The following is a 13,081-nucleotide window of genomic DNA, read 5'->3' as shown; positions in this document are numbered from 1 at the left end:
CTTAAAAAACTTATAAAATTTTAATTGAATTGCCTAAAAATTAAAAGATTTTCCAAAAGTTCTAAGAGCAGTATTGAGTTTAAAATCATTTTTGTGAGAATAAAATTGAAAAAATGTACACTACATATTTTTATATTAAACTGAAATACACAATTTTACATTAAGACGTAGTTTTCCATAATTTGGTGTGCAGATTTATTTGAGAGGAATCTCAAAATTTATAATTTTTTTTATTGCTTTTATAAAAATTGTGATTTCAATAATGTTTCTTACTTAGTTATAACTACGCATACAATACATATTCGAAAGAGTTCTGGTTAATTTAACCCATTCAACGCTACAGACGAGATATCTCATCTTTCAGATATTTCAGTTACTGGTTTCTGTGTGCTAAAATTGGATGGTCTCTTACGCAAGTTCAGACAAGTTGAAGCTTCTAATACATGTCTGAAGAATACCTTCACTTTTTTATTCATTTATTTAATTATTTTTGCAAAAAAATGCCAACAGCGAGAAGAATTTATCTTTACATGGAGTTTTTATCTCATTTGTCCTTAGCGTTCAATGTGTTAATCGTTTTGAAAATGATAATACTTTTTTGATATAAAAGAGTAGATATTGTGTTGTTTTGTACAATATATTTTAGTTGCTGGGTTTCTGTGAATCCTTTTTTTTTTCATCGATGCTTTTAACATTTTGATAACTGTATTAAACTTCGAATTTTTTCTTACTCAGTATTAAAACTTTGACTGCTTCATGATTCCCAGGGATTCACACCTACTATCTAATTGTACAGAGCTATTTATCTACTTGGATGACCTTTTCTCTATTAGCAAAAAAAGGGGGCATCTAATTAAATAGTCGAAATAGAATACGGAATCACGGCTGCGAATGTATGAATTAAATTTATCATACAACTGTAATATCTCGCTTCTTTCAAAAGTTTTTGGCACTAAGAATATTTGCTGCATTTTACTTACGCTAATATTTTGATGTAATGTGTCCAGCCGTTGTAAAAATTTCATTGCAATAGATATTTCTAGATTTTAGATAATGGTGCGGGAGATATTATTATTCTTCATGCTCAAGCAACTTGGTAATTTCCTCCTAAATGTTTTCGTGAATGTGTGGCAGCATCTTAGGCAAAGAAATGTTTTTGGGCCATAAGAAACCAACTCAACTCCTAAATGTTTTCTTCAAGTTCAGTGGATGTTTCTTCAAGTTTAGTAAGTACTTTGTTTAAAATAATTTCTACTCTGTTTATTATCTTGCATCTATTTGAAACAGTTAAATGTTGGAGGTTAAATTTCAAACTGGACCAAAAGAGACTATGTAAAATGTGTACGAACTGTAATGCAAGGCATTAAATGTTCACTTTCATCTTTGCAGATACTGGTTTAACATTTTTTTTAAATAAAAAAAGAGATGTTTATTCAAGTAACTTAAAAAATTTTATTTAAATTTTTCATACAAATTTTGACAATTTATTGTCAAGATTTAAATTCATCATATAATCATAAAATACTGATGTTCTTAACGTACAAAAGAGAAGAATAATTTTTTTATGCGAAAGTGTTTTATCTTCTTGTACTGTATTGGTACAATTTTTCTTTTTCATGACCTTTTTGGCGCATGATGAAGATGAACTCCTATTCTACCCATCTGTTAGCCAGTACATGAGTGGTCTTCTAAGAGGGATCGAAAACACTGGCAGTGCATTTTGATCTTTGTAATAAAAAATAATTTTTCCAAGAAAGAGTAAATCTCAAAATATCAAACTTCGCACCAAATGCGTGGTTCTTCGATATTCAAGTATAAAACACTTGGAACAGATAGAACCACGAAATGGTCACTGACCATATAGGTAAATTTTAGCAAATTTACTTTTGATATCCTTAGATATACATAGAGCTCATCTTTGGTCCCTCATGTTTGGCTGTCCAGGGTATTAAACCTCTGTAGGAGGATATCTCTTATACTGGACTTCAAAAGACTCCTCTGACGTAGCATTCAGATGACCATGAATACTGCAGTCTCTGGACCGAGGGAAATATGGTGGCGCACGGGCAATGGAACTTGGACTGTGTTCCAGTTGGCGCAATTGAAGAGCAAGAGCTTCTCTCTGAGCTTTCAGACGTTTTTCTCTGTATATGTAATAAGCTGCACATGCTATTATAATCAATAATATTAGAGCTCCACTGCAGCCGGCAACAAGCGGCAAATGACCTGTATAAAAATGAAGAGCAGGATATTAAAGCAGCTTACACACAATGTACACACAGACATGAATGCATGTAATGTACAGAAAGTTTGTTAAGAAGTTCGTTTTCACCGCTTGATTAAAGAGATTTGTGTAATTATTATTTAACAGGTGATGAAATTTGTAGTACAAAACATTGAATTAACTTATAATAACAGTCTTATACCCAAAAAATTAATTAACTTGTAACAGATTTTATTGGTTAAATGAGGAAAAGACTTTTATTCAATCCAATGTAAACTATTAGTATTTAAATGAAATCTCTCAATCGTGCAGCGAAACAATCTATCGATATTATCATTTCTATATCTTATCTAAGGAATTTATATATTTTATTAACCTCTGCAGGCAATGCAAAATATGAAAATATTACCCTTAAAATATTTTAATTGGAAGGAAGAATGTTGGTTCTGCTTGGAACATTTTGATTACAATTACTTTAAATGCATGCCTACAAAGGTAAGCCAGTTGTAATAAATATATAATACAAATGAAATCTCTCAACCGTGCAGCGAAACAATTTATCGATATTATTATTTTTATATCTTATCCAAGGAATTTATACCGATTTTAACCTCTTCAGACAATGCAAAATATGAAAATGTTACCATTAAAATATTTTAATTGGAAGGACGAATGTTGGTTCTGCTTGGAACATTTTGATTACAATTATTTAAATGCATGTCTTCAAAGGTAAGCACGTAGTAATAAATATATAATAATTAAATGCGTGTACTGAAACCAAATGGTATTAAAATACCTTTATTTAATTAAAAATTCCTACATTCTAATATATTATGTATTTGAAACTTCGGAAGATTTATATACAGTGATTCATTAGAATTTTCTATTAGCGCAATTAGTTTTAATATCGCATAAAAATTATTTAACTACGCGATTTACCTTTAATTTTTAATGACATGTAAATTACTACAAACACAAAAGATTCATGGTAATCTGAATGAGTCCGAGGAGAATATGCAAGAATTTGGAACTTTCATTAATCTTCTTTTCGTAGTGCCATCTAGTGATATTAATCTAAGATAAAGGAACCCATTCATTTAAAATTGTTGCGTGACAAAAGAATGTTCGGTACATTTAAACTTCTATATAATCAGGTTCTCATCAATTTTTGAACTAGAGCTGCTGAAAACCTCCTTTTCACTGCTTTACTTGAATAATATCAAGTAAAAGGAATATATATTATTTATTAATGGCATGAAACAATCATTTTTATTTGCAGAGCTTCATTTTATATATTACAATTATGAAACGGGGAAATCATATTATTTTATAGGTAACACAGTGAACTTTAATCCCAATTTCTGATAAGAAAATTTGGAAATAGCCTCTCAAAAAATTTTAGATAAATAAATGACGAATAAAGGATTCCTAACTACATTTGGTGCATTCTTAAAATTTTTGAAACCTGAAATTTATTTATTAATTATTTATTGAATTCTGAAATTAATTGTAAATCTTAATTCTATACGCATTATAGCTTAAGTGCATGCAACTTTCTTTTTCTCGTATATTGAACAATACACAGTGTTTTGTATTTACCGAACCTTTCTACTTTGGCTGATTTAATCCAAAATTTGATACAATTTTAGTGTTATATGCTTCATTTCCTTTACTTAATTCATTGTGCTTCTGAATCATACATAGATTAATAAACTAACAGTGTATCTATACACGAATTTTTTCCAAAATTAAATACAGCTCTAAATTTTTGGAATTCATGTATTAAAACTCTGGTATATTGTGAACTTAAAAGTGTTCATATACTCACGAACAGATAAACAGTCAACCTTTTGACGGATTTGTGATAAACTTTCATACATATTTTCAACTCTGGTGATAAAACAATATACTAAATTTCATCCATCAAGCTCATTGCTTCTTAAATTTACCATATTCACCAGTACCCTTTGACAAACTTCGTCCTACGTTGCACAATAATTTTTCAAGTAGACATAATTCATAAAATGTTTTTTTTTTTTTTTTTTTTTTTTTCCAATTCCATGAAGTTTTCATATGTGAAGATTCGTCAAAATCTAAAAATGGAATTTTTTTCGCGATTACAATATTTTCTTTCTGGATATAATTAAAAAAAAAATCCATAAGAAGACGAGTGAAGTAGGACTGTATTCTTGTATTTACAAATGTGGGGATTCAAAAATTATTTTATTAATTTACTAGCCGCTTTTGGCGACCAGCCGGTTCGCCAATCTTAATGCACCTTAAAATTTTAATAATGAAATATTTTATAGAACTCCCATTTTAATTGCTTCTTCATTAAAATATTTTAAAACTTCAAATTTTAATAGTCATATAATTCACTCATAATATTATAAAAGGCCTTCAGCCATAACGTAATATGTATGTCTCTAATTTTCTATTAGCTCCCGTATAATTTATGCTTTAAATTAAAGTGGAAATAATTAAACTGCAATAAATATAATAATATTTTTTTTTACTGAAACGAAGCATTTTTTTAAATATGGGTACTGAACACAGAGTCGAAGAGTATTTAAACCTCATGGGCACTAAAGAATATTTTTCTTAATTTATATAATATCTCAAGAAGTTTTCAACAAAATTTTCTCAGATTCATCATAAACAAATCGATTATTTAACAATGTTTAGTTTTAAATGCATCAAACACTAAAAAAATAAACAGAATCGTTTGAAATAATCTATCGAAAACATATTAAGCCTTCAAAACCAAGTCCGCATCCGTTGTCAACAATCAGAACTCAATGCGCATGCGTGAATTTTCAACGCCAATTATGGTAACGCAAATGCGTGAATTTTCTACGCCAGTTGGGGTAACGCTATGAAGATTAGAAATTTTTAATTTCCTTTATTCTGTTTTATTTTAATTCAAAAGTACTTCAGAATGAATCTGAAAGATCGATTCATTAACAATGCTTAACTTTAAATGCATCAAACCTTAAGAAAATGAACAGAATCCTTTGAATTAATCTGACGAAAATTTCTTAAGCCTATCCTCTTTAGCGTGGGGGAAAAACTGAAGCCTTACTCATTTGGCGGTGGGGAAAATGAAAAGATTTTTTTGGCGGAAAAGTTAGTTTAATTAATAATTAAAATTCTAATTAAAAATTCAAAAAAAAGGGGACCCCAGTTGCACATTCCCGACCTCCAAGGTATGCATGTACCAAATTTGGTAGCTGTAGGTAGAACGGTCTGGCCTGTAGAGCGCCAACACACGCACACACATTGAGCTTTATATAAGTATAGATAAATTGTTGGCATAAATATTACGAATTTCCACATAAAGCTAAAATTTGTGTGACTTTTATGAAATTCCAGTACTTACTTCTTCACTGTAAAACTTGCTGAAATCTATATGACAGATTGTTCAGCATGTTCAATTATTGAGATTCTTAATTGCAACTATTTAGAGGACTTCAATTTTCTGTAGAAATTAATGCGAATAATACAGGAAGGTCATTCATATCTCCGCCATTGGACCAATTTGACGGCGGATATGGAATGGGGAGCCGAAGGATGGAATATCTATTGAAGTGTTCAGTTTCACGAAGATGAATTAATTCGATCTGTTCAGGTATCTGTCTATGAAAACAGAGCTGATTTAACTGAAATTCTCTAGCACTGGTTTGACTGACTTACTCGGTAGAAATGGATGAGAAGTATATTCTTAAATTATGCTTAATTGATATGAACAAAAATTACCCAATTAAGCAAACAGTTCAAGAAATCATTTATAAAGTTTAAAAATAAAATCTGAAGAATGTATTCACAATTAGAATTTTGAATTTATACATTTAAACATTGGGATTATATTCGATAACCTGCGTAGTTTTGGATAATTCAAGTACGCCAGTGTTTGATATTAATACTCAAACACTGATTTTTTTTCGAGAAAATAGAATACATTTTAATTCTTTCTAAAAACAAGAGTTAACATTTAACCAAGTGCTTCAATGAATGGAATAAAGTCTTGAAAAAATCAGCAATTTGCATGGTATTTCGCATTAATTCTAGGTAACTTAACCCTTTATTTACTGAATTATTTTGCCATAAATTTTTGAGCTTTATTTTTGCATCACTAGTTAAGTTTTCTTGCAGAATAATTCCATGGAATATATGAAATTTTTTAATTAATTGAAGTAATTAACTTAATTAACAATTAAATATTTTTAATTCCTACTTTTAACTTATATTAACTACTTGGTATCTGGATTACATTCTCCGTGTTCTTCTGAATACCATCAGAAAAATATTACGAAGATATAAGCCAGATTTTAATTGGTAATTTTAATTACTGTCCGTCAATAAAGGGTTAAATCAGTGTCACTTTTTAAGTGATCATTGAACTCTTTTACTATGAATAAAAAACATTTTTTTGTTGCATTTCCTTTATTTATTTCTAACATATTATTACAACTTATAATAATTCTGTCTTATAAGGGAGAATTATTATAATGTTTCGATTAAAAAAATAGAAACACTGTAAAAATTAGCGTGTGCGTTCTTGGTAGATGACAAAAGCGTGCACTCCACAAATAGCTATGTTACATAGTTGCTTATGTACTTTGTCATTCTGTACAAATTTTGCGCTTGTTTGATCCTTTCTCGGGTTCATCTCTCACGAAAATATTTAGGATGGTAGTAAAATGCATCAAAATCGCAAAAATACTCACAAAGGCCGATTATGGCACTAACGCAAATTTCTGAAAGTCAGCACTAAACATTCTACTGTTAGAGGAGACGACGATTACTGCAAATCTCACAAAGTAAGAAATACATCATTGTTCTTATCACTTTTAGTTTAGTTTAGTTATATTAGCGTCCCATTTTAAAGCAACACTTGTGCTATTTGGGGACGAACTTCGTAATTTTGAACTTTGGTCAGATGACGCGGAACGACACCTGAACTGGCACACCCCTTCAAACTTCCACACCACACCAATGGGTGGGCCTCACCTTTGGAAAATTCATTTTACTAGTAATGACGAAGGTACTGTGATGGTGTGAGCGTATTATAAATTCTAAAAACATTAGATAAAAGTGCCGGAATAAGTGCTTAATCGAAGATTTTCCTTACCAAATAATTAAAATAACTGCATGTTTTGTAAGAGAGCTCTTCTAATGAAATAATCTAAACACATTTATTTCCTATTTATTTCGAAGTAAACGCACTAGAAACTGCAAATGTTCTAAAATATGTCTTTTTTTTAAATTAGGAAATAACCTTCAGTATTATTTCGAAATAAGGCAATAGGAAACATTTAATTGCTAGTCACTGATACATTAGATATTTTTATTTAAAGAAATTATTAAATAGATATAAAACATGACATTAGAATCAAAACGTTCCATTTTTTGCAAATGTTTTATACTTTTATCGAATATTATACAGGCCTCACATTGGAAACCTTAAAACAAGTTACCTTGTCTCAGTTACGCTTTTATTTGGAAGGAAAATGAATTTTCAAAAGAATTATTTTGGACATGAAATGTTAGAGACAAATTTGCTTTACTGATGCGATATATCATTGTCATTTTTAAATTAAAAAAATAATTAATTACTCTTCCAATAAAATTATATATGCAAAACATATATTTTTGAGCAGTTTCGTGGCCGAAGAAAGAGAATACTCTTTGAATTTTTTAACTTCGCTTTTATTCCATTCCGGGAGGCATAATTTATATACAAGCCAGAAACGACGAGACACGTCAATCTTCATTTCAACACAAGAGCGAAAAGAGAAAAGAGACAGAAATATTTTTCCCAGTGGTTTTATACTATGATATTCCGATAGGGATTTCTGTACATTTGCCGATTTTGGAAAGGGAATGATAGATATCTTTTAAAAGAATTCGCTTAGTTTGATATATTTTTATCACTTCATTCGGAGCTTGAAAACCGCTGATTTAAGCATTTTTACAGAACTCTTGTAATATTAATTACATAAAAAAGGTAGCATTAGACCAGGAAATAAAGGAACGTTTTAGAATGAAGTCAATATGGGTTAAAACAAGATAAAAATATCATTACATTATATTATATCTATATACTTATAATAAAGCTCAATGTGTGTGTGTGTGTGTGTGTGTGTGTTGGCGCTCTACAGGCAAGGTCATTTGGCATACAGCTATCAAATTTGGTACATGTATACCTTAGAGGTCGGGAATGTGCACCTGGGGTCCCTTTTTTTGAAATTTTAATTAGAATTTTAATTATTAATTAAAAACTAACTTTCCCGCCAAAAAAATCTTCCATTTTCCCCACCGCCAACTTTTCCGCCAAAAAAATCTTCCATTTTTCCCACCGCCAAATGAGTCAGAGTTCAGATTTTTTTCTCCCAACAGAAATGAGGCTAGGGTTAACGTTTTTCGGCGGATTATTTCAAACGATTCTGTTTATTTTCTTAATGTTTTATGCATTTAAAATTAAAGATTGTTAATTAATCCATGTTTCAGATTCATTCTGAAGTACTTTTGAATTAAAATAACACAGAATGAAGGAAATTAAAAATGTATAATCTGCATAGCGTTACCTCAACTGGCGTAAAAAAATTCACGCATTTGCGTTACCGGAGCTGGCAAAGAAAATTCACGCATGCGCATTCTGATTGTTGCCATGACAACCGTTATCAACGGATGATTTAAATTATTTTTAGGTTAGTTGCATGCTTTTGTAAGTAAATTGTATTTATGTTAATTATCTATTTTTTGTATATGCTTATAGTTTTAAGTACATCGTTTTTTAAGTAGACTTTTTTTAACCTGTTTTCAATTATTTAAATTATTTTTAGGTTAGTCGCATGCTTTTGTAATTAAATTGTATTTATGTTAGTTATATATTTTTTTGTATATACTTATAGTTTTAAGTACATCGTTTTTTAAACCTGGTTTCGACCGATTATTTTAAACGATTCCTTTTATTTTCTTAAAGTTTGATGCATTTAAAATGAAACATTGTTAATGAATCGATCTGTTCATGATGAATCTGAGAAAATTTTGTTGACAAATTCTTGAGAGATTACATAACTTAAGAAAGATATTCTTTAGTGCCCATAAAGTTTAAACGCTCAGTGACTCTATTATCAGTGATCATATTATTAAAAAAAATACTTTGTTTCAGTAAAAAATATTATTATATTAATTGCAGTTTAGTCATTTCCATTTTAATTTTAAGCATAAATTCTACCGGAACTAACAGAAAATTAGAGAGATACATATTATGTTATGGCTGAAGGACTTTATATTATTATGAGTGAATTACATGACTATCAAAATTTGAAGCTTTAAAATATTTGATGAAGAAGCTATTAAAGTAGGAATTACATAAAATATTTAATTATTAAAATTTTAACGAGCATTAAGATTGCCGAACCGGCTGGTCGCCAAAGGCGGCTAGTATATAATAAATTCAAATTATCCTCGTTTTTAAAATTAATCTTTTTCTAATCATTTCACTTTAACTCTTGTGTTGAGAAGAGTTCTGGTTGCTCCCCGCTTCCCATAATTTAATTTTTGTAATTTTAAGTGTTCAACGTTTAGCTGTAGTATTACGTGAAAATCACAAGGCCAGAATAAATGCTTATTCAGCTAAATTTTAGAAAGAGTTCTCCTTTCGAAGCTCTGAATGCTTTAAATGTACTTTTTCCCATCTTTTTCTTATTGATGAGCATGTCGATTGAATTTCTGGAAATGGCTAAACAAGGAAATTTTAATTGGGGGGTACTTGCGCTAAAGATCTCCGTTTGTTAGAAATGTTTTTTTTTCAGTTGCATTCCAATTTTAACTTGACCAAACAGAAAAGGATGACTGTTATATAAATATATTATTTCAGAAAGGAATTATTGCAAAATGAACCAACAAAGATGAGTAAATAACTTTATTTTTAAATTAGAGATACCAATTTAGATTAAAGTACATATATTTTTAAATATTAAGTTTGATAAAAGGTGAAATGAATGACTATTTTGCAATAAACCTCCTATTAAATTATTTTTCATCTAACAACGTGAATACTTTCTCTGGAGAGTTCATTATGTTTTGATTTTTGGCTATACATTTCTTAAGGCTTTTGGATACTGCAAAATGTTTCAATAGACTCAAATTATCTGAATTCAGCAGTGTAAACTATATATAGACAAGCCAGAGCGTATATTGGTTGCGCACGATTTGTTTCGACATGAAAGGGGCCGATTTGTTGTATTATTTGTCATTTCTCTGAACCGAAGAACTACACAGGCTATTGAATCCGAAGAAAAGAGCGACCAATCTGGAACATTTGATCCATGTTATTGGGCTGCGACGACTGCATTTCCCATCTCCGCTCGTTAGTCATCATTGAAATGGATGTTTTCATTTACATTTCCCAGAAAAACACCACGCGCGGTTATTGTCGGATATCATGGAATTTGTAATTCTGGGTTTTTGATTACTTCGCTCGTTAGTCGTCATTGAAATGGATCTTTTCATTACATTTCCCAGAAAAACACCACGCGCTTTATCTGTCGGATATCATGGGATTCGTAATTCTGGGTTTTTTATTAAGTATTTGGTGTATATAAAAGAGTATTATAAGAAATGAATAGCACTAATTTCAAAACTGTTCACTAGTGATTTTGTTTTTATCTAGTATCTTAAACTTTCGACATAAAATCAACAAATCTTTCTTTTAAGACCACTAGGATCAGTCTTCAGGGGAGTAAAGTGGTATTTTCTAATCAATAAATATTTTGTCCACAGCTGAAGCTTTCTTAGTTCGATTGATGCGTAGGAGTATATTCTTGTGAAGGGCAAGAGTGATGACTGTTTGTAAATGCTTTCATTACTGATTAATGCAGAATTCACATTTGGTTGCATGTTGTCTGCTGATAAATTCACGGCTTCAGTGTTCGTGCCCGATTGCGTGAAAGATCCACTGCTGTGTTGGTCCAATGCAAAGTTAATGTGAAGTCGAAGTATTTAAAGTAAAGGGTGTCGTCTTCTTATCTTGAACTTTCTAGTTTCCCAACGCCTGTTTGAGATAGCCCTTTTGTCGCTGTAAAGCTAATAAATTATTAATCTTTTAAGCTTTCTAATTAATGAAACTGCAGTGAATGATTCTTTAGGGAAAATGTATAATTCACCACGGATATCATTTAAAAAAATATCCGCTAAGCTTGTAAGCATTAAACTTTGAATGAATATTTTCTACGACTGTAGCCTATTTGGAGTTGAAAAATTCATAGATTACTCATTTGTATTTTCGGAAATAGAGACAATGATATTTAGAGCTGAAAATAGAGAAATATTTTCTCATTAGAAGAAAATGCTTTCGATGTAAACATATTGTAGACTCTTTATTTTCATCTTTTGCTCTTTTTTCATAACATAATCGTTGTTTTTCATGTTTAGTTCAAATATATTATTCATTTATTTTATAGTTCCATCTAAAATAGCAATATGGGAAAAATCGTTTTCTGTATCAAATGGATAAAAAAAAGCATAATGTGACGAAGGTCTTCGCGTTATGTGCATTTCTTGACATTTTTTTTTTCTACAAGAGTAGTTGTATTGTTATCTTAAGTACCTGGAGAGCAATGAATAATGATTCAAAAACGTGCCTTTGTTTCCTTTTCTTTAATTCGATATTTTCCTTCACGCAAAAAAGAAAAAAAACAACAGAATATTAAAACATGATTTATTTTATTCAAAGTATTCTGTTTTTTTTCCCTCAGAAGGAGCGCAGTTTTTGGTATTCAAATCTTTCTACACTTTATAAACATTAAAAAAATAAAGACTCTATTATTTAAAAAAAATTATTATCGTACTCATATATGTTGAGGGTTTGGGAAAAAGTCTGATGAAATTTAAGTTGATAAAAAATCATGAAATTATAGCAGTTCCAAAAAGTGAGAAACACTTTAAAACAGAAAGAAAAAATTGTGAATGGAGGCAATTTTCTGATCGAATTCAGTTTTGCAAATTGGAATTCTGAGTTGTATCAAATTTTACCATTATGGAAGGTTTAAACGCGATTGGAAAACTAATTTCTATTAGTTGTGCTCAATTGTCTTTAAACATAATTTTCACATTGAATAATTCATAAAATGTTGGTTAAGGTTAATATTTATCTGCTTACAATGAAAATTTTCAAATTGATGGCTTTAATAACACACCAGTATATTAGAAATTTCACTTGAAGCGACAATTTTAAAATTAGTTCAGTAATGTGCATTAAAATAGAATATTTTCAAATCGTTATATTGTACAAAAATTAGGTAACAAATAAAATTAGTTTTAAAAATTAATTTTTTTTTATATCCTCTGATCTCTCTTTGTTTTTAAAATTGCAGAAATGAACTAAATTTCAAAAATTTTTGGAATTTTCCAATTTATTACTTTTTGACTGCAATAAAAAGTGATTTGGACTGACTTTGCTAAATGTAAAGAGATGACAAAAGATCCCATTTGGAATGTAAGTCATCGTATCTATAACCGTTTACGAATTATAGCGAATGGACGGAAAATTAGCTAAATCATCATTAAAAAAAATGAGATTTCTGAGATACCTACGTAAATACATAATCATCTATTTGGAAAAAGCATAATAAGTCCTTATAATTTGATACCAGTTTTGCTAGAGAACCTAGTTTAGTTTAAACGGTGTGCTACACTAGCAAATTGCTAATTCGTGTGTATAACACTATTAAATCTATAGGAAAATACAAACCTCATTCGCCAAAGGAAATTTTAAGTAACAAGCCATGATCCATTAACTTTATATGTTTTCAAATTAGCTAGCAATTTAAAGTCTACATAAGATTTACA

General features: G+C 29.8%; 1 protein-coding gene across 1 annotated transcript in view; it reads right to left on the bottom strand.

Annotated features, from left to right (window-relative positions):
- Window positions 1-1,665: 1,665 nt before the first annotated feature.
- LOC129960836 (cubilin-like) overlaps window positions 1,666-13,081 on the bottom strand; it is a 131,616-nt gene continuing 120,200 nt past the window's right edge. Inside the window, exon 9 of the mRNA XM_056074505.1 lies at window positions 1,666-2,226. Within this exon, the coding sequence (XP_055930480.1) occupies window positions 1,949-2,226 (278 nt within the window). The 3' untranslated portion in view covers window positions 1,666-1,948. The remainder of the gene's footprint in view (window positions 2,227-13,081) is intronic.

This window comes from Argiope bruennichi, chromosome X2 (genome assembly GCF_947563725.1).
Source record: "Argiope bruennichi chromosome X2, qqArgBrue1.1, whole genome shotgun sequence".
Classification (NCBI taxonomy): domain Eukaryota; kingdom Metazoa; phylum Arthropoda; class Arachnida; order Araneae; family Araneidae; genus Argiope; species Argiope bruennichi.
The sequence above is the reverse complement of the archived record's forward strand: the minus strand, read 5'-3'. Positions and strand labels throughout refer to the sequence as shown.